General features: G+C 33.3%; 5 protein-coding genes across 5 annotated transcripts; 3 read left to right on the top strand and 2 right to left on the bottom strand.

Moving 5' to 3' along the window:
- Positions 1–171: 171 nt before the first annotated feature.
- PG994_011315 (uncharacterized protein) lies at positions 172–1366 on the top strand (the record flags this gene model as incomplete). Its single annotated transcript, XM_066862724.1, has 2 exons — positions 172–717; positions 779–1366. 2 exons carry the CDS (start codon positions 172–174, stop codon positions 1364–1366), a joined length of 1134 nt encoding a protein of 377 aa, XP_066711834.1.
- A 20-nt stretch (positions 1367–1386) lies between these two features.
- On the top strand, positions 1387–2602 carry PG994_011316 (uncharacterized protein; the record flags this gene model as incomplete). Its single annotated transcript, XM_066862725.1, has 2 exons — positions 1387–2012; positions 2077–2602. The coding sequence occupies 2 exons, from the start codon at positions 1387–1389 to the stop codon at positions 2600–2602; spliced, it is 1152 nt and encodes a 383-aa protein (XP_066711835.1).
- A 195-nt stretch (positions 2603–2797) lies between these two features.
- PG994_011317 (G-patch domain-containing protein) lies at positions 2798–3784 on the bottom strand (the record flags this gene model as incomplete). Its single annotated transcript, XM_066862726.1, has 1 exon — positions 2798–3784. One exon carries the CDS (start codon positions 3782–3784, stop codon positions 2798–2800), a length of 987 nt encoding a protein of 328 aa, XP_066711836.1.
- Positions 3785–10145: 6361 nt separating this feature from the next.
- Positions 10146–10352, top strand: PG994_011318 (uncharacterized protein; the record flags this gene model as incomplete). The annotated part of the gene is made up of 1 exon (XM_066862727.1): positions 10146–10352. The coding sequence occupies one exon, from the start codon at positions 10146–10148 to the stop codon at positions 10350–10352; it is 207 nt and encodes a 68-aa protein (XP_066711837.1).
- A 44-nt stretch (positions 10353–10396) lies between these two features.
- On the bottom strand, positions 10397–11722 carry PG994_011319 (uncharacterized protein; the record flags this gene model as incomplete). The annotated part of the gene is made up of 1 exon (XM_066862728.1): positions 10397–11722. The coding sequence occupies one exon, from the start codon at positions 11720–11722 to the stop codon at positions 10397–10399; it is 1326 nt and encodes a 441-aa protein (XP_066711838.1).
- Positions 11723–22558: the final 10836 nt, after the last annotated feature.

Raw genomic sequence — 22558 nt, forward strand, 5'->3', positions numbered from 1 at the left:
TCAAAAGGGCAAAGCGACTAATGCAACCTTTTTACATAGCCTTCTTTATCTTATCGTAGCTTCAATCAATCAATACTTTCTTGATGTCCAAATTCATTTCCCAAACTCGCCGAATTCCGCCATGACTGGTTGATTGTTTGCCTTTTGGTTTTACTCGGCACCATAGCTCTCATGCCTCCCAAGTCGCTTATGATCGATTTGGGTTGTCCAAGTTTCATTTGCAAACCCTGCCTTGCCGCCCTCCGCCGGGCACCGCGCCATTCCGCCATAGTCGCACTTGGCCTGCGAAAATCCTCAGGCCAAGCCACCGGCGAGAGGCCACCCCAGGCCCTCGGTACCGATCGCCCTTCTGCCGCTGCCCAACCTAGCGAGGACGCCGAACGCCTACGAACACTGAGGAATCTTGGCCTTCTCAAGGGATCCGAGCCGGCTGAACCCAACGTCAAGGTCAACTACTTCGAGGAAGCAAAGGGCGGGAAGCTACGCCGTCTGAAAGGCCAAGATGAATTCGCCGCCTCCCTCATCGATCCCGGCGGCGAGCTCGCCGGCCAGTTGGAGGAGATGGAGCAGAGTCTGGAGAAAGTAAACAGCATCGCCAAGGTCCTCGAAGAGAGTGCTTTCGAGGGCCCATCCCATGCGCCCGACCAGAACCCACCCTCGGGAGACGTCGAAACTGCATACGATACCATGGCCGACATGCAATTGATGGAGTCCTACGTGCGCGCCCAGCAGTCGGACACGACGTCTTTTCGAACCATCCTTATCAACCCTGGCACAGATTACAGGGCCCGCCGTTTTCCTCCTGCGCCTCAACGAGAAGCTGCAGAAGAGCGCAAAGTGTCTCGACAGCGGCAGGCTGGGCCCAAAAGAGCGCAACCGCCTCTGGAAGTGTTATTCCGACTCCAAAACGGCCCTTTGCGGCAACTGGAATGTCGTACCTCGCGCGGCGTGGGAGTTGTTATGGCATGTTCTTGCCGCAGACACCCCTGACAACACCAACCGCATGGCCCGAATTTACACTCTGACCAGGGACATGAACGTGGCAGGTGTCCCGATGAGTCGCGAAAGGCAACTCCTGGCCGTTGAATCCATGTTCATAGAAGGCTGGAAGAAAGAGGCTATTGATAATCACCGGAGATGCGTCGCAACCATCGGCACGAACCCCGAGACTTTCGTCGAGTTCTGGCAGCTGGGCTTGCGCATGCACTGCCAAGTTGGCGATGTCGAACGGGCTGAACGCATTGCCAACATCATTCTAGAGTCGCCCCAGAAAAGTGATCCGCGATTCCTCATCCCCTCATCCGAGCCCACGTGGACCGCTCGGGCGAAGGCGCAGACAAAGCATATGACGTCTACGACTGGCTGAGGTCGTTGTTGGGGAACAATATGACCATTGACGACTACGACCAGGTCATATCGTTCTTCTTAGCAGCCAACCAGACTGAGCACGCGTTGTGGGTTTTCGTTGACATGATGAGTTCCGGGGCCATCCGGCTAAGGGGGAAATCCCGGATTCCCTTGGCTGTTGCCAATCCCTTCTTCGTCGGCAAATGGGTGGGAAGACTCATTGGGCACGGCGACTACAATGGCGCACGAGATGTGCTTCTGCTAATGAAAAGCAAGGGTGTCATCCTTCGGCCTATCCAAGTAAACGGGTTGATAGGCGCTTGGTTGCGGTCCGGATCGGCAGAGAATTACAAGCACGCGGATGATGTCGGATGGGCCATGGTCAACGCCCGGCTCCAGTTCGTCCGGAATCGACGGGCCATGCAGGACTTGACAATACAAACCAATGGGACAGGTTGGCCCTGTGCCACTTTGGAGACCTTCTCCCTGCTTGCAGAGAACTATCAGGCCCGAGGCATGTATGCAAAGGTGGAAGAGGTCTGGGATGCGTTCGCCCAGGCCGAGATCGTGCCGAACACGTTCATGGTGAATCAACTCCTGTCTTCCTACCTCGAGAGTGGGCGAGGAAAAGATGTGGCTAGCTGTTGGCAGCACTTGAGTGCAGAGTATGGGATCCCACCCCGACCCTTCGGTTTTCATGGCGCTCTGGCGAAGCTTGCCAGTCCACAGACTCCGCGGAATACCTCGAGAGCAAATCGACTCGGAAATTATGGCTAGCCGGAGGCTCTTTGCTGAGATGGTGCTGCATGTGCGTTCCTTCAACGGTGGGAGTATCGACAAACCATTGGCTAAAGTCATCTTACACACATTTCGACGGCTTGGTGACAAGGTTGGCCTACTGGTGGCTTATAGAACACTGCGCGAGCTGTTCGGTTACGCGGATCCGGGGCCCCTTGTTTTCGAACTCATGCTCGGGACCCCAGACGTAGTGAAAGCCACGGCCCGTGGGGCCAAGGCAAAGCAGAGGCTCATGCTGGCAGTGTCGGAAGTCGAACGTTACCTTGCTCATCGACACGGGGAGTTGGTGAACGCTGGACAGCTGGGGGCTAACGATGATATGTCGGGCAAGATGAAGGCGGTGGAGATGGGCAATTTCCTTGACCTGCAACTGGAAGCCGATGTCTCGCTGCTGCCAGACGGCGAGTCGCTGTTCATGGAAGCAGCTAGCCAGATGGGCGTGTACAAATCTAAATGAATATCGTGTATAATAGTTGGCATCTGGCCATTGCCCAATCGCATCACATGTGCACCATGGTTTGATCTATGTCTTTATTATAGAATCTCGCCTGTAATGTGAAGATCCGAGTCAGTCTCAATACTAGGAACCTCGTCTATCAGACCCACTGTGCCGGCCGGTCGTTCTGGTGTGGAGGTAACGCAGCCATGCAATTCAATCGTGATCTTCCTCCGTGAGACCCGGGCATCCATCCATCTCCTTGTCTGGGTAGGCGCATTTGCACCAGAAGCAGTAGCGGTACTCGTCGCGTAAGTATGCCACCAGACATTGTAGCCTTACCTCCGGCTCTAACCCATTGAACCCATCCAACTCGGTATCTTCTTCCTCCAGGTCTTCAAAGGGGGCTACGACTTGGTCGGGTTTGCCCATGGCTTGTTGAGTGTTGTCGTCGTCGTCGTCTTCGCCGTAAGTCGGCAGGTGAGACGATAGGCTCTGCTCTAGATCATGCCTCATGCGCCGGTCCCGTTCTGCTTCTTCACGCTGACGTACCAACCCTCTCCAGAGAACGTTGATGCTCTTCAGAGGCCTGGTGGACAGAGTCCGCGATGTAGGCTTGGCCGGGCTGTGTGAGTCTCGTTGCTCGTGGCCTTGGCCCTCCTCGTCCAGCATCTCTGCCACCTTTTGTGCCGCGTGAACCTGTCTCTCGGTCCGCGCAGCTTCGCGCTCCTTCCGAACGCGGTCCCGAAACTCGCCCTCGTCGACCTTGGGCCGCTTTCCCTGGGGCGGCAGGCCTTGCTGCTCCGCGGCCTCGTCGACCTTGCGCTTGCGTTCGGCATCCAAGCCAATGCCACTACGATCCTCCTTGATGCTGATGCGGATGGGTTCCGCGTTGGCGCTTGTCGCACTCTCCTGGGCGCCCAGGGTGCTGCCGGCCACAAAGCCCATCTTCTTCATCATGGCAAGGCCCTTGGACTTTTGGGCGGCAGGCGCGGTGGGGTCCAATAGCGATTTTGAGAGTGCATAGTCCCTAGCGGCGGCCTCGTCGGCGGCAAGCTCAGCTTTGGACTTGGGGCGTCCTTTGATTTCGGCTTCCCGCCTAAAACGCTGTTTTCTCTGGAGTGATGTCTCTTGGGCAGGTTTGGTTGGGACTTCGGAAAAGTCCATAGACATGTAGTCGTCTGGCTCGTCGGCGTCTACCATGGCGGAAGAATCCCACACCGTGCCACAGTCGTAAAGGTGTAAGAGATGTTGAGGTGGCCTGTCGAGGTGGCTAATTAAGGTAGCCTAACCTACCCTACTTATACACAAGACCCTAGGTAGGTTTATTTTAATATAAGTGAACTTAGTAATAAGTTAACTAGCTTTTTTTATATTTTTTTATATTTTTTATATAATATATAATTAAATGTTTAATATATTATAATTTATTTTAATTTATTATAAATGCTTTAAATTAAAAACTTACTTAAGTTTTAAAACACGTTTTTAATATATTAATATATATAATATAGTTTATTATTAGGTGATTTATTTTTATTATTTTTCAACTATAATTAAAAAAGAGGTGTTTTATAAATATATAATTAATTTAAATATTTAAAGACTATCTTTTAATATTATTAATATAAATAATATAATTAATTTTTTTTAAAGTGGTGTAGCAACGAGCACATTAATAAATATTAAGTTAAGCGATTTATTAATTATAACTTAAACTTTAAAATTAAAATAAACTATTAATATAATTATTAAAGAGCTTTTTATAAAGATTTAAACGTTATTTTAATTAATTAAAACTAGTTATAAATATTAAAGCGATATATAATATTTTTAATAAAACTAGCTTTATAATAAATTTAATTTAATTAACACTTATTATAATACGTGTTAATTAATATAAGAGAATAAAATTAGTTTAATTTAAAAATAAAAATTAATTAATAACTATTAAATATATTTTTTCCTCTTAATTATTAAATATAATACTTTATTTATTATTAAAGCGTATATATTTAAAATAAATTAAGTTATTTATTAAAATATTAATAAATAATATTATATAATTAAAGGTTTTTATCGCTTTTAAAGCCGCGTATTCTATTATATTTTTTTTATAAAATATATTCGTAAATAATTAAACACTTTTATTAAAATTTCATATGTTATTTTAATAAAAATAATAAAAATAAAAATATTTTATTTTATTTTATACTTATTTTATTAATCTTTATAAATTTAAATATATTAAAATAATACTTATAATTTTAGTTTTACTTAATAATTTAATAAAAATTATATTATAAATATAATATAATTATACAACGTGGTTTATTATTAAGCGAATTACTTTTTCTAGCTTTTTATATATTTAAATTTCGATACGTAATATTTTTATAATTATAATATAGATTTAATAATAAATATTAGTTTAATAAGTTAAGCGACACGAACTTTAATAAGTTTTATAAGCGAATAAGCTATTATAAAAGTATACGACGTTTTTTATTTAATTTTAATTATTAAACTAATAATTAAACCTCGCGACGCGAAATTCGATATTTACGATATAAATTAAATTTAATTAAAAAATAAGTGTTTCGTAATTATATAATTAATTTAAATACCCGAGGGATATTTTTTCATATTAATATTATAAGAGATATAGTTAATTTATTTATAGTATTACGCGAGGGCGACCGCGTTAATAAGTATTAAGTTAAGCGTTTTATTAAGCGTAACTTAAACTTTAAAACTCGAATAAACCGTTAATATAATTATTAAAAGGCTTTTTATAAGAATATAAGCATTATTTCCGGCTAGTTTATATTAGTCGCGAATATAAAGATTATATACGATATTTTAAATAAAAATATATAAATTTTTCACGAAACTAGTTTTATAATAAATATAATCGAGTTAATACTTATTATAATACGCGCTAATTAATATAAAAAAACGAAATCGGTTTACTTTAATAATTAAAAGTAATTAATAATTATTAAATATATTAATTCGTAAAGTTAATATATTTTATTATTTTTAATTATTTAAAATTAATATTATTATAATACGTTTAAATTAATTATTACGCTATAAAATAAAAGCTTCGGAAATAAATAAACGGTTATTTTTATTCAATTCTACGCCTTAAATACTACCACGCGGGGGACTAACCCGCCGATCGTAATATTATACCCTCTCTTTAAAGGCATGCCCTTATACCTAGGGCGATAAACTCTTAATAACCGTATAATTTATTTAAGCTTAATATAAAAAAACCTTAAAGCTTTTATATAAAGAATTAATTTATATAAGGCCTTATTTATTTATTAACGATCTTATTTAAATAATAAAAAAAACTCTTATTTAATAAATATAAAAATTAAACCCACGTTTTGTATTTAATAGATATATTTAATTATTATATTATAATACGTTTAAATTAATTATTACGCTATAAAATAAAAGTTTTAAAAATAACTAAACGGTTATTTTTATTTAATTCTACGCCTTAAGTATTACCTCGCGGGGGACTAACCCGCTAATCGTAATAAATATTACTTCGTAAATTAGTATAACGAATACGACTTACTAGGCGACTAAGTAATTAAATCGACTTTTAACGACTAGATTAATAATAAAATAAGCCTAGATTAAATTCGATATTTTAATAAGTATATTAAAGAGTAAAAAAAGGGCTCTTATCGCCTCTTAATTTTAAACGATTATAAAAGCTATATTTTAGCCGAATTCGAGGAATATTATAAAAATAACGATATTATTACGCTTAGTATACTTTTTTACTCTTTTTACTTATTTTAATATTTAAATATAGTATTTTATTTATTATTAAAGCGTATATATTTAAAAGAAATCCTGTTATTTATTAAAGCGTTAATAAATTATATTATAAGCTAGAGTTTTTTATTACTTTTTAAATTATATACTTTATTATTTTTATAAAAATTTATATTAAATTTAAATTTAATATATTTAATTTAATATTTTATTACTTAAATAAAGTAATTAATAAGTTAAATATATGTTTTTAAAAATTTATATTTAACTCGTCGTGTTTAAAAATAACTAATACTTATAACTTTTAAATATTATTTAACCTTTAATAAACGATTAAACACTTTATTTTTACTATAAGTAAAGTTTTTATTTATTAAAGAAGCTTTTTAATATTAATTTTAAATATTATAAATTAAATAATAAAAAGTTTAAATATAATAGTTTATAATATAACTTTTATATATAATTTAATATAACGTATCTCATAAGCGAATATCCTATATAAGCGAATGTCTCACTTTTATAAATTTCCTTATAGCCTTAACTTTTTTTTATATTTTTTTACGTCCGAAAATACTATAACTTTAAAAAGAAAGTAATATAATTCTAGCGCTTTAAGCGCTCTAAAAAGACTTAATTTTAAACGTATAAAAGGCTGCATTAATTTATTACGTTTTATTAAAAACCTTATAGCGTAAACGAAATAGCTAACTTGTACGACGCGAAATACTTACGAATTCTCGAAAGCTTTTAAATTTCGAAAAAGATACGATTATTCGATATATTATTAATTTAAATATACGATCGTTTCTTTCTCAGCTAAGTAGTATAAAAGATATAACGAATCGATTATTTAACTTACGCGATACGAGACGCGTCGGCGTTAATTAGGCTTTTAACTTTATACGACGATAATTAAACCTTTAAACGCGTTTTAACCGAAGAATCGATTATTAAAAAGTCCTTTATAAAGATCTCGACGCGTATCGCGCGTGGTTTACCCTCGTACGGAATATAATTTATAAGTACGAGATTTAAAAGGAGGATATTTATAACTTCGACGAGACCGGCTTTTTTATAGGCTAAATCTCGTCCGAAATAATCGTAACCACTTTCGATCGACGCGGAAAGCTTAGGTAATATAGTAAAGGAACTAGGAATAAGTTATAATTATCTAAGGCGTCGGATTATACGGTGACGCCATCCCTTTATATATTATTTTTATTAAGAAAACGCACCTCTTTTCTTAATACGAAAACAGCCTATTATCGAAGGATTAAATGATCGCAGTTATTAAAAATAGCTAAACCACGAATAAAAAAGGCGAGGACTAGGTTCGATACTTTAATTAATATACTAGGTTTTATACGAAGGATTATTATCGCCTCTTAGTCTTAAACGGCTACGAAAGCTACTACTTAATAGCTTTCGAGCTTTATTATAAAGAGAACTCGATTATTATACTCTACATGTTTTCTTATTCGTCGTATAAGTTCTAGCCTCTTAATATTAGCTGTTTTCGTATATTAAAAAGAGTGTATAGAAAATAAATTAAATGTTTTATACGGGCGTATATCACTTATATCTTAAAGGAGGACTTCCTACCAGCGATTTTAAAAACGTTCCAAGCGATTTTTACTGTTTCGAATATATAAGGAAGCTTTTAAAAAATAGGACTCGTTTTATATAATTTAGAATATATTATTTTATAATTAAATATAAAGCTATATACTTTAACACCTCCGGGGACGTTTTTTAACCTATTTATTCTTTAAGAATTAAAAACTTTAAATAACTTAATTAAAACCTAATTTTAAACCGAAAACGTTTAAAACCGTATCGTATAATATTAGAATAACTCTCCGACGATTTTTTCAACTAGCCTTAACTAGATCGTAAAAGCTATAACGTATATTATATATCGAGTTACTCTTTTAAAAAGTAAGAACGCGATATTTCGAAAAACAAATAAAATACTTAGCCGGCGCCGCCGTACGAAAAAAAACGGCTATAAAATAAAAGATTACTTCGTATATAAACTAAAAAAAACCTGTAGTTTTAAAAAGATATTAATAAATAGTTATAAAACGAATCGCGTCGAAGGAGTAATTATACGAGGACATTTAAGACACGCTTATAACGCTATAAAATCTGCGGAAAGCCCGGGCATAATACGCGCATTTATTAAAATAATATAAAAGTATCTAGAGATAAGGATTTCGATTAATTTTAATATATTAAATACGTTATAATAAAATTAAGTTATATTTTATTAAAAGGGGTATAAAAGAATAAAACTTTCGCTTATGTGAGATATTCGCTTGTGAGATATATTATATATTAATAAAAGTTAATTTAATACTTTTTAAATATTAAAGTATTAAAAAGTTATGTATTTAATATAAAAAAGCCTTTATTATATAAGAAATATAAAAGCTATAAAATAAAAAGGTAAAAAAAAGCGTTTAATAATTAATAAAAGCGAAATAAAGGGTTTATTAAAATAAAGAGCGGTTAATAAAAGGTGTTATAAAATTTATATATTATAACCTAACTTAACCATGCGACTCAGACCTACTCACCGGCACGGAACTACGATAGCCTGATCCGGCTACGATATAATAATTAGCGACTATATTACTAGCTATATTAATATAAACTTAATCGCACTTTAATAATATATAATAACGTAAACGGCACTAGCTTATACGGCGATAAAACGAAGATAAAAAGGCGTAAGAACGAGGCACGGCGAGTTACGTAACGAGCTACGAAATAATAAAGGTACGGCGCCTAGAGTAAGCTAACTAAGAACGGATTACCGTGATCTAGGGGATAGATTATCGTAAGCTAATAACGAGATTACCGCGAGCTAATAAATAATTTAATAAATTAATAAAAGAGGGATTAGATATATAATAATAAACGTTTTTTTATATATTTTATATAAATATTTTTTATTTTAATAATTAATTTAAATATTAATTTAATTTATTAATAAAATAAATAACTTTAACGATTTTATTATAAATACTTTTAAATTTATATACTTTAGTTATTTTAGTTTTTATAGTTATTATATATTATATCGATAAAAGGTAAACTTTTATCGCACGTTTAAATATTTTCTCGTATTATTAAATATAAACCTTAGTATATCTTATTAAGTTTTTTTTTAAAACTTAAATAACGTTTATTATATTATAACGAAATAAGTTATAATATATAAATATATAAAAACTATATAAAATTAATTAATAAATTAAATAAAAAGTAATTTTAATTAATTTATATAAAAGTAATAATATTTTAAAAAAAGTAGCCCGCTTAATAATAAATTATATTATAATATATTAAGTTCTTATAAATTTAAATAAAGAATTTAAAAAGTTAAAAATTATATACGAATATAATTTATAAATTTTTTTTAACCACTTAATATTATAAATTATTTAATAATAATTCCAAACTTAATTAAACTATTTTATATATAAGTATCGAAATATAATAAAGGTAAACTACTTAATAATACGAACCACTTAATAATAAACCACGTTAGTAGCTATTTCGTCTAGTATATTTTCTTATTAAAAGCTGCCGCATAAGAAACAAAGCTTATGACGAGGGCACGCTAAATCCGAAGGCATTAATACCCATGAGCCAACGTTTAGTTTTGAGCTCATTGCGCCTCGACCCGCTGCATCCGCACTAGTTGACCACCATCTACAGCTGGAGCTGGTCTGGGTACTACGTCTGCTACATGATGCCGCATAACACGAGCCCTCGCGCCGTCCACCCCAGCTCGACGGCCAAGTGCCAGTACTCGGCCACGGACAGCTTCGAGCTCCCTCCCGAGGTAATGGCCCGGAACGGAGACCAGCAGCTTGCTCAGCTCCGCTGCCTGCCACGCGCCCGCCCGCAATTCAACAAGACGACCGCAGACGACAATGCCGGGCCTGGGGCATGGTAGTAGATCACGCCTAGCGCCAAATATTGCCTAGAGCAGGGTAAGCTTCATGGTGATTCCAACGCGTTCCTAAGGCGAGACATGACTTCGGCTCGAAGCTCCTCTTTCACTTGCTCCAGTTCGGGTGCACGTCGACCGGAAAGCGACTCCCAATCCTCTTGTAGCGAGGCAAGACCATCTTCCAGCTCAGATAGACACTCGCCCTGCTGCGTGGCCGTGGCATCCAAGTCCACGATCGCCACATCAGCCTCGTCCATGCGTCGCTGTAGGACAGCTTGCTCGTTGTCTTGCGTCGCCGCTTGGTCTTCTAGCGTCACCAGCTTGAGCTGTAGGTCTTGAATTACTCTTTCCTGCATGGAGACAACCCCTTTCAGCTCAGCCAGTTCAGTGAAGAGGTTTTGAGCCCAGGTAGGCAGCGCTTCGCCGTCATCCAGCCTCCCCATAGACGCCATAGCGTCCCCTTTAGCCGACCTACACACTTGGTTCTTCCATAATGCCCCCGGCATATGAGTCGATAGGGGGCTATCGTCATCTGTTTGTGTACTAGATGCGCTGCATTGCCGACGCCGCTTATACGGTCTTTTCCTTGAATCTGGCTCTTTCACGCAACCAGGAGCAACCGGAGGCATGGGCGGTCCGGGCCCGATTTCGTCGTACGACGGTGGACTCTCAGCTTGCGCCGGTGCGGCGATATCGGAGTCGGCATTGTCTGGCTTCGCAGCGGCGGAGAGGATGCTGCCCCCCATGCCCTGGTAAAGTCTATGTAGATCGCCATATCGGGCGACGGGGCGGGAGAGACCCGGCTGTATGGCTCCGGCGATTGAACCAAGGCGTGCCTTGGATAGTGTAGTGTGCTCGAGGTATATAGTAATATCCAAAGCCGTTGTAAGTGACCCAAGCGCCTTGAGAATAGTAGCCGTTGCAGGCTTCTTGGGCTTCAATGGCACTTGATCGGGCACAATAACTTGAGCAGGTTCCTTAAGATGGAACCGAAGATGGGTAAGGTTGCTTCCCAATTTTGACTGCACAGCAGGATTGACAGTGGTGTCGCCAAATGTCCATTCCAAGGACGATATATGATTGGGGGGTATATGTATGTACAGGACGATGGCGTGCAGGTGCATGTGCATGACAGGGACACGAAGTCGAAAGAAGGAGAAGTATTGTGGGCCATCCTGCTCAAGGCAAGCCTCGAATGTAATGTGTCGATTTCGGGGATCGGGGTGAACAAGACATTGCGACCCGACTCCAGGCCCTCCCCATTCGACGGCGGCCTTGCCGCTGGCGGTGAAATGATTTATGTGGTCGGTGAGTTTTTGGGAGGATGGCGATGTGCCCACCAGTACTGTTGTTGCTGCTGCTGGGGCGGACATGACGATGAATATCTTCTACTTCCCCGGAAACATCACATTAGTAGACAGTTATCAGGGGCAGAACTTACTACTACCAGCCCGTCAGGTACGCACTTCCACCACTATAGCAGTGGGAGACGCTGGATAGAGAGTGACAGATAATGCGGTTATCTCCGCGCGCCCCAGCGGGTCAAGCAGAAACAAATGCCGGTTGCGGTTACAGGAAAACCACCCAGCGGTAGTCCCCTTCCTCGGATCCCGATCCTTTCAACAAAGACCTGGGTGTCTACTCCTCGTGCACTTCACGTCGCGTATCGGCCCGCGAGAGCGAGCAAGCGAGAGAGGGCGTGCGAGGGAAGAAGACGGCGTTCGTTGAGTAGGAGGTCGGCCCAGTTGATCGGAGGTGCGCGTCACGGGCATTTATTTCAGCTTAACCGGCAGGACGCGACACGGCCACTTCGTCACGCTGAATCGATTCGAAGACGAAGCGGAAGACAGCGTAACGATGCCTAGAGATATATGATGTTCTGGAATCGATCGTGCCGTGGCGTCGTTTGAAAGCGAGATGGTGGAGGAAGGAACGAAGGGGTGACGGGACCAAACGGGATTGCAAATGCACTAGATGAAAGGATGATTGATTACTTAAGATCAGAGGAGGCTGGGAGAATGCCGCCCGGTGGCTATGGCGGTGGGTGTGGCTGTATTTTGTGGCTTACCTTATGGTACTAAGCTGGATTACGCTGGATCCGTAGAAGACTTGTTGCACTGGGGGCTGTTAGACGCTAATGATTAGGTATGGTTATTAATTATATATATATATATATATATATATTAATAGTATATTAAAAAGCTTTAAGTATAGACTTATATTTATAAAGTTATATTAATTTATTATTATTATAATTTATTTAATATTAATATAATTTATTATTAAATTAATTTTTATTTATTTATATAAATAAACTTTAATATATAGTATTTTTTTAATTATAATATTAATTTAATAAAAAAAGATAGGATTATTTTAATACTTTAAACAACGAGAGAAAGTTTAAATTAAATTAATTAAAAAGCTATTATAAAAATATATAAAAAATTTTAAACTACTTTAAATAATTAACTTTATAATATTAAACGTCGTCGTAAATTTTAAGATTTATAATATAAATTAAATCTAATTAAAAAGAAGTGTTTTATAAATATATAATTAATTTAAATGTTTAAAGAATACCTTTTAATATTAATATTATTAGAAATATAATAAATTTTTTTTAAAATTTAGCGGCGATAACTACGTTAATAAATATTAAATTAAACGTTTTATTAATAATAACTTAAACTTTAAAACTTAAATAAACTATTAATATAATTATTAAAATATTTTTTTATAAAAATTTAAATATTATTTTTAATTAGTTTAAATTAATTACGAGTATTAAAACTAAATATAATACTTTAAATAAAAATATACTTAATTTTAACGAAACTAGCTTTATATTAAGATCGGCGGGTTAGTCCCCCGCGGGGTAACACTTAAGACGTAGAATTAAGTAAAAATAACCGTGTAATTATTTTTAAAGCTTTTATCGCTTTAAGTATAAGAGTATACCTTTAAAAAAAGAGTATAATATTATAATCGGCGGGTTAGTCCATCGCGGGGTAGTATTTAAAGCGTAGAATTAAATAAATATAACCGTTTAATTATTTTTAAAGCTTTTATTTTATAATATAATAATTAGTTTAAACGTATTATAATACGCGTCGATTAATATAAAAAAACGAAATTAAATTAATTTAATAATTAAAAATTTTTAAATATATTAATTTATAAATTTAATATATTCCGCTATTCTTAATTATTTAAAATTAAAATTATCTTATAAATTAATTTTATAAAACTAATTTATTCATTAATTAACTAATAAAACTAGTTTTTAATAATTAAATTAATAGTAAAATAAGCTTAAATTAAATTCGATATTTTAATAAATATTTTAACGCGTAAATAAAAAGCCTCTATCGCTTTTTAATTTTAAATAATTATAAACGTTAAATTTTAATTAAATTTAAAGAATATTATAAAACTAATAACATTATTATATTTAATATACCTCTTTACTTTTTACTTTTTTTACTTATAATAAAAGAGACGCTTTATTAATATAATAAGTAATAATATTTAAGTTATAATATAATAATAAAAATAATTAAATAAAGGTATTTATATAATAAAGTTATTAAAGTAAAAAGTGTTTATATAAAATATATTAGAGATGTTTATTATTATATATTTAATCTCTCTTTTATTAATTTCTTTATTACTTAGTTTTAATTAATTATAATTAATATTATTTAATTAAATAACGCTAAGCTACTTAGTATTAATTCATTAAGCTACGTCTTATCTTATCGTTATGTGATCCCTTTATTAGTTATCTCGCCTTGCTTCTTTATTTAATACTGTTTATCTTATACTATTCATCCTGCGTCGGGTCGCCTTTAAGCATGGTCCGTCCTTGTGGTGTTAGTAGCGGTGCGTTATAATAGGGCTTGTCATTATAGGCGGGTTTATAGGTACTGCCCTGCGGGGTAGTTCCTTGTGCTGGGTTTTATACGCGCTTCGAGTTATAGTAAGGCCGTGTTAAAGGTGGGTCTCGCCGCATGATTAGGCTAGGTTGTAATACGAATTATATTACTTCTCGAACTACGTTTTTAATTTTTTTATATATTTAAACTTTAACGAGTAATAACTTTATACTTATAATACTTATTTAATTTAAAAAAAGAATTTTATTATAATAATTTATATAATAAAGGCTTTTATAAATTCTTTAATTAAAAAAGCTATTATAAAAATATATAACGTTTTTTATCTTATTATATATTATTAAATTAATAATTAAATATTATAACGGGGAATTTAATATTTATAATATAAATTAAATATAATTAAAAAAACGATATTTTATAATTATATAATTAATTTTTTTATTATATTACGCGGCGATAAGCGTGTTAATAAGTATTAAGTTAAGTATAATAAACGCTATTCGAGTTTTAAAAAAAACTTAATAAAACGTACTAGGGTTTATATTAATAATATAAAAGAGTATTTAAACGTGCGATAAAAGTCCGCTTTTATTAATATAATAAGTAATAATTTATAAAAATAAAGATAATTAAAATATATAAATTTAAAGGTATTTATAATAAAATTATTAAAATAAAAAGTATTTATATAAATATATAAGAAATACTTCCCGTTATATATTTAATTCCTTTTTTATTAATCCTTTAGATTATTTATAAGCTCACGGTGATCCAACCTTGGTTGGCTTACCTCGGGCGTCGTGCCTTTCGTCGCTCCGGGGTCCGTTACGTGACCTATCGTACCTTATCGTTATGTCTGCCTTTATTCGTCCTATCGCTACGCGGGCTGGGGCCGCTTATCTTGTCGCACGTTATTAAAATATGGCTGCGTATATATTAATATAGCTGGCGGTGCGATTATTAACTATGGTGTCGTAGCCGGACCGGGTTATCGTATCCTCGTGCCGATAAGTAAGGTCTTTTTAGCCGTATAGTTAAGTCGGGTTATAAGATTATCCTCTTTTTTTTAATTACTTTATTTTTAAAGTATTAATTTTATAAATACTTTAATTACTCGTAATATTTAAGTTATAATAGGTTTTCTTTCTTTATTATCTTTTATTATAATATTTATTTATTATAAATAGTTATATCGAAAAATCTCGGTTTAAAAAAATTATTACGCGTTTAGCTCTTATTGCTAACATAGAATCCACGGGTAATTTAATTAATATACCCTATATTTATAGTTTTCGCTAGAACTTAGCTTATTATATAAACGAGAAGTTATTTCGTTACTCGGAGTATATTCAGGTTAGTTATTCTTATAATAGCACTTTTATTACGTTAGCTTTAATAAAGCTAGCCGCTTAATAAAAAAAGTTAGAGGCGGAAGAATTAAATATAAAAGAGGCCTTATTCCTATTATAAACGTAATTATTTACCGCCTTAGGTCGTTTAGCCCGTTTTTATTATATAAAAAGGGTTATAATAAAAAAGTGTTCGAAAGCGTTTCATTAAGGGATATAAGAGCTAAATAAAGAGGATAATATTTCTTCCTCGATTATTAACTAAGAGAATTTCGTCCTAGGTAACCTGTGTTTTTTAAATATCTCCGAAGACGTTAATTAGTCGTTTTTTAGTTTAATAGACTTCTTAAAACCTGGCCCGTTAATCCCCATAAAGGGAGCTCTTTTTTAAACTTTTAAAGTTTTTCCGCGGCGTTTATTAAGTATTTTTCAAGTTTTTAAGTATTGTTTTTTAATAAGTAGTTTTTTTATTAGACGAAGTATTAAAAGCTTCGTTTTTTCTTTTTTTATTAATAATTCTATCGATTTCGTACTCGTGCTAATCTATTTCGACTTTTAGCTATATATCGATTAGGGTTTCCTCGGCCGTTAGCTCGAGTAATGAAATATAAAATATAGGGTGTATCCGTATTGTTTTAAATAATAATAATGAGTAATTATTTTTTAAAATAACTTCCGCGATTTTAAATAGTTTAATCTTTTTAAAATCTAGTTTATCGCTTAATCGCTTTATTTTAATATTTCGTTATAAAAAGTAAACCTTTTCTCCTTTTTTAAAAGTTAATCCTTTTAACCTTATTTAATCGGCGTATTTCTTTATTTATTATTAAAGGAAAGTAAGGTCTTATTATAATATAATTTAGAATTCCTTTAGTTTTTCAACTTATATAGTTATGATCGGTATTAGCTCTCTTTTTAGGGGTTTTTTAGTGATTTTTAAGTTATACCCGTAATTTGTTTAGAATAGTAATATACGTGTAATTTCGTTATTTACGCTGTTATAAGCGAATTAAGTTATAGGTAATAATTATACTTAATTATTTTATTCGTAATTAATATAATAGCGTAGGTATTTTTTTAAGGTTTAATTTATTCTTTTCGTTTATTTATTTGTTTAAGGGTAATAAGCTGTAGATAATTTATACTTAATACCGAGTTACGCTATAAGTAATTTTTAGAATTTTATTATAAATAGCTTATTTCGGTCGGAAATAATCGTTTTTAGTAGTCCGTATTAATTAATAATAACGCGGAGGAAGGTATAGGCTAAATCGTTAGTATTACTAAATTCTTTATACGGTAAGAAATAAGTATATTTCGTAAGTTTATTCGTAATTATTAAGATGCTGTCGTAATTAATTTTAATTAAGGGTTCCTCTAATAGGGGTAGTTTAATTATAAAGTTAAGCGCGATCGTTTTTTACGCCTTATCTAGCGGTAGAATTAGTTGTAATTCTTTATACGGTCGATATCTTACGGACTTAGCCTTACTGTATAAGTTATACTTATTAATAACCTTAGTTATAGTTAGTTTAAGGTTCTCGTAATTAAATTATTTAGTAATTCGTTTTTAAGTTTTAAATACTCCGTGATATCCGTGTATAAGGTATTCGTGGAATTCTTTAATAAAGTTTTTACGATACCGCTTAGGGATATAGACCTTGTTTCGATAGAAAGTAAGGTCGTCGCGGTTTTGAGACGATCCCCGGGGTGGTTAGTGGAATCGGGGCCCTAGCTAAGTTACCGGAACTTGGTAACCTATTCGTCGCTATACTAGACGTGGTTCGTAGCGTTCAGTTATTTCGACGGTGTGAGGTTACCATCCTGGTCGTACGTAAGGATAGTTCGTGTTTTAAGCGGGACCTCCGCCTGGTGGTCTGGTCGTCGGCTTAGTACGTCGGCGCGACCGTTTTCGCTACTTTTCCGGTAGATAATAGTGAGGTTAAATTCTGAAAGGAATTTAAATTATTATATTTATTATTTATTTAACTCTTTAATAATAATAAACGTTATAAAGTTTTTATAATTAATATAAATTTTAATTAGTTTTATTATTTCGTTAAAATAATATCTTTATTTCTTATAAGTTTTAATAATAGTTATTAACTCCTTATCGTATATTTAATAATTAAGTTCTAGTTCGTTAAGTTTTTTTAAAAAGAATGCGATAAGGTGCGATTTTTCGTTATTGTCCTGTTAACTTAATTATTCTCTAATTATATAATTCGATATATCGGTTTCGATTTTAAAAGGTTTTAAAGGGTTTATTATACGGAGTACTAGTTCGTTAAGGATTCGCTCCTTAATGTTATAGAAGGCTTAGTCTTCCTTCTTTATTTATTAAAATAGCTCGTCTTTTTTCGTTAAGTTCGTTAGAGGTGTTACTAACTTATTAAATTCGGGGACAAATATCTGGTAATAATTAGTTAATCTTAAGAAAAATCTAACTTCTATAGCGTTTATAAGCGTAGGTTACTTTTTAATTATTAAGACTTTAAAAGGTTTTATCCGGATTTTTTTAAAGAATATTACGTATTTTACGAATATAACGGATCGTTAATAAAATTCGCTCTTTTTTAAATTAATTAATAGGTTAGCGTCCTATAGTTTCTAGAGTACTAGTTTTATATATTTTCGATACTGTTTATCGTTTTCGAAATAAATAAAGATGTCGTTAAGATATATTATAATAAACTTATTAAGGTATTTTCGTAAAATATAGTTAATTATAAATTAAAAGCTAGCCGGTGCGTTAATTAAGTTAAATAATATAGCTTAGTATTCGAAATATTCGTATTTAGTTTAAAACGCGGTTTTTTATTCCTTTTCTTTTTTAATCCGGATTAGGTTATATATATTAAAGAGGTCGAGTATTATAAAGATTTTAGCGTTTAATAGTTTATCTCGTAGGTTGCCGACTAAAAGTAAAGGGTACCGGTTTTTAATAGTAATTTCGTTAAGCTTTTAATAATCGATATATATACGCCATTTAGGTTTCCCGTTTTTACTCTTTTTTGGATAAAGAGGATAGGGAAGCCTGTTAGCGATATAGATAGTTATATAACTCTTTTCTCGAGGTTTTCCGTGATATACTCTTTTAGGGCTTGTTTATACTCTTAGTTAAGTTTATATATAGGTATAAATAAGGGTTTTTTCTTATTTTTAAGTGGTATTTTATAATTCTACCGTGTATAAAACGGTAAGTTTATTTTTAATTTCTTATTAAAGAGAGTTTCGAATTATTAATACTTTTTTAATATAATTGTTATAACGTTCGGCTTAGGTTTTTTAATAATAATATATATTTTAAAGATTTTAAATTTATTAAAGAGTCGCTTTTTAAACTGTTATTTATTAATTAAACCTCTTTTTAATATATTTTATTAAAATTAACTTATTTTTTAATTAATTTTAAAATTATTTACCCGTAATTAAGGTATTTTTAAAATTATGTTGTATTTTGCGACGTCCGTAATATTATATATAATTCGTTTATAGCGTCCTCCGATATTAATCGAAAGGTTCGCGACTTTCTTTTATACTTTTTTATTGTTATAAGTTATAAATCTTTTATTGACGGTTTTAAATCGATATAAAGCGTTTTTCTCCTATTATTCGAATTTAAAGTAATTAATGATTCGTAGTGAAATATAATTTCTTTACGCTCCGCTATCGAGTAACGCTTTAATATAAACTTTTTTTACGCTTATTACTAATATAATATACTCGTGAATAGTTCGATTATCTATTGTTTAGTATAGGGACCTGTTTTAGTCCGCTTGTTATTATCCCTTTATAATAAGCGGCGTCTATTTTTTAAACGCTGCTCTTATAGGTAGTTATTACTTCTTTATAATCGATCCTCGTATCGTTACTATCGTTCTTTTCGTTCTTTATAAGGCGCTTTTTAGTATGCCGGTAGGGGTGTTTTTATACTCCTCTTTATATAAAGTGTTATCCCTAGTATTTAAAACTCGGGTTTTTCGGGTAATTCGAAAATTTATTAAGTTCGCGGTAATTTATAAACGTTTTATAAATTTTTTAATAAGTTAAGGGGGTTTTTTTATCGGGTATGTACTTATATATTTTAAAAGCGTTAGGCGCTTTCTTTTAAACGTTTATAAGCTCGCGATTTTTTTTAAGCGTGTTTAAGGTATTAATTTTTAAAGTATTCCTTTTAATTTCGTTCTCTTAAGTAATATTATCGTAATTATTATAAATCTTTTTATATTAATAGGTATACGCGCCGTCTATCAGGGATTAATGTTCAGATTTTTTTAATAATATAGTTAGGGTATAGTTACGTAATAGGTCGTTTACTAATCCTTCGAGGAAACTATTCGTATTCGAGTTTCTCCGCGAGGTGTTTTATATAAGTATCGTATACGTATAAAATTTATAAGAGCGTAAAGTGTTTTTTATATATAGGGGAGATTCGGGTATCGTCCTTTACCGTATAATTACCGTAGATTTCTTAATTAAACCCGGCCGTGATAAGTATTTAGCGTAAGTGTTTTAAGTTAGGGTAGGGAATATTAGGGATAGCTAACCATCTATCGGTCCTTAGGTCTCTAAACTTTACGATCTTATTTACTAGTTCTTTTATTAGTATGCTAACTAGACGTTTATAGTTTAGTAGTTACGCTGGTTGACTTATGGTGTCGTCCGTGGAGTCGCTATCGTCGTGTAGGGGGGGTTGCTCCCTCCGTAGTATCGCGACGCTCCGGTTATGGTTTCCATCCTTGGGGGTTTTTAAAAACTATCCAGTACCTTCCTTGTCCGCCAGGTGTGAAGCGTACCTATTGTCGTAGCAGGCTATTTAGAATAGGTTACCGTGTTCAGTAATGGCGTTACTACTTTTAATAGTTATTATTAGGGTGTTTTTTATTTTAATAACGTTAACGTGTTATTCGTTTAATACTTATCGGAAGTTTTTCTTCGGTACTCGATATTCTTAAGCGTAATATCTTTATTTTTAATAGTTATAATAAGTAACGCGCTACTTTTTATTTAAATTATCGTGTTTAATAACGTTAAAATTTATAGGTTTACTATAATAACTATACGCCGTAATGTTTTAGGCGGTATATTATTATATTAACGTGGTCGTTCGGTATTAACCTAGATCCGATTAATCTATCGTAATGGTCCGCCTTACTTCTTACGGCGTTATTCGTATATACGGGTATCGATTTTAATAATGAACTCTATATATAAAAAGAAATTATTAAGGGTATCTAGCCGGCTAAGTTTGTTTTTAATATTTTTTTTAAGCTTTAATAATATATTATATTTTTATAGCTTCGGTATAGTTTAATTAAACTATAATACGTTAGAATTCGGCTGTGTAAGAGGCGGTTAATCCTTTTTATTTAAAGGTTTCGAGTTCCTTCTCTGTTTATCGTTTTTCGTTAAAGTTTTTAAAAAGTGACTTAAGAGCTTGTTTAAAACTATCGTAGTTTTTAAAAATTCGCTTTACCTTTATGCGGTATAGCTTAACTTATTAATCGTTTTTTATAAGTTTATTTAAATAAGGTTCGAACTAAGCGAGTACTTTATTTTTAAAAAACGAGGCGGCGTGGATAACTCGTTAAGTAGCGTTTTAAAACGTTTTTTCGTAGAATTATTAATAGGCTTTAACCTAGATAAAGAAGCTTCGAAAGTTCTTACTTATCTTATTAAATAATATTAAAGTATTAATCTTTATACTCTTTTTAAGTATAATAGGGGTTTAAATAATATTAATAGTTATATAAAAGAGACGTACTTCTTCGCGTAGCTTATTAATATTATAAAGTATCTGTCTTAAGGTATCCTTAATTTAGAGCTCGTTATGCTCTCTTTCGAGCCGTGCGTAATAGTATTAATAATTAACGCTTTTTTACTCGAGCTCTTTAATTCGTTTAGCCAACGCTTATCGAGTAGGCTCGTCGTCGCTATCGTCGCTATCGACCTCCATAGCAGGGTCTCGCTAAGAGGTGCTAGGGGTGGCGACAGGGATCTTTCCTTATCGGACGGTATTACTAGGGCTAGGCGTAGATATAGTTCTTATAATATTATTATTTAAGGGTCTAGGTAATAACTCGTAAGAATAAGAGTAATTAAAATATAACGAACGCTATCTAAGTTTTAAAAGAAACTTAGTAAAACGTATTAAGGTTTATATTAATAATACGAGAGAATATTTAAACGTGCTATAAAAATCCGCTTTTATTAATATAATAAGTAATAGCTTGTAAAAACGAAGATAACTAAGGTGTATAGACTTAAAAGTATTTATAATAAAGTTATTAAAATTATTTATTTTATTAATAAATTAAATTAATACTTAAATTAATTATTTAAATAAAGAATATTTATATAAAATATATAAAAGATATTTCCCGTTATATATTTAATTCCTCTTTTATCGATCCTTTAGATTACTTATAAGCTTATAATGATCTCGTTACTAGCTTATAATGATCCATCCTTTAGATCACGGTAATCTAACCTTAGTTAGCTTACCTTAGGCGTCGTGCCTTTCGTTACTCCGGGGTCCGTTACGTGACCCATCGTACCTTATCGTTATATCTACCTTTATTCGTTTTATCGCTACGCGGGCTAGGGCCGCTTGTTCTATTGCACGCTATTAGAGTATAGCTATATACATATTAATATAGCTGGCGGTGCGATTACTAGCTATGGTATCGTAGCCGGACCGGGTTATTATATCCCCGTACTAGTAAGTGGGGTCTTTTTAGCCGCATGGTTAAGTCGGGTTATAACATTAAGCGCTTTATTAATTATAATCTAAACTTTAAAATTAAAATAAATCGTTAATATTATTATTAAAAGGCTTTTTATAAAAATTCAAGTATTATTTTTAACTAGTTTAAATTAATTATAAATATTAAAGCGAAATATAATATCATTAATAAAAATATAATAAACGATATTAGAGTTTTAAAAAAAACTT

Source organism: Apiospora phragmitis (genome assembly GCF_038363925.1).
Source record: "Apiospora phragmitis strain CBS 135458 chromosome Unknown utg000010l:1.0-9815664.0:1.0-9183399.0, whole genome shotgun sequence".
Lineage (NCBI taxonomy): Eukaryota > Fungi > Ascomycota > Sordariomycetes > Amphisphaeriales > Apiosporaceae > Apiospora > Apiospora phragmitis.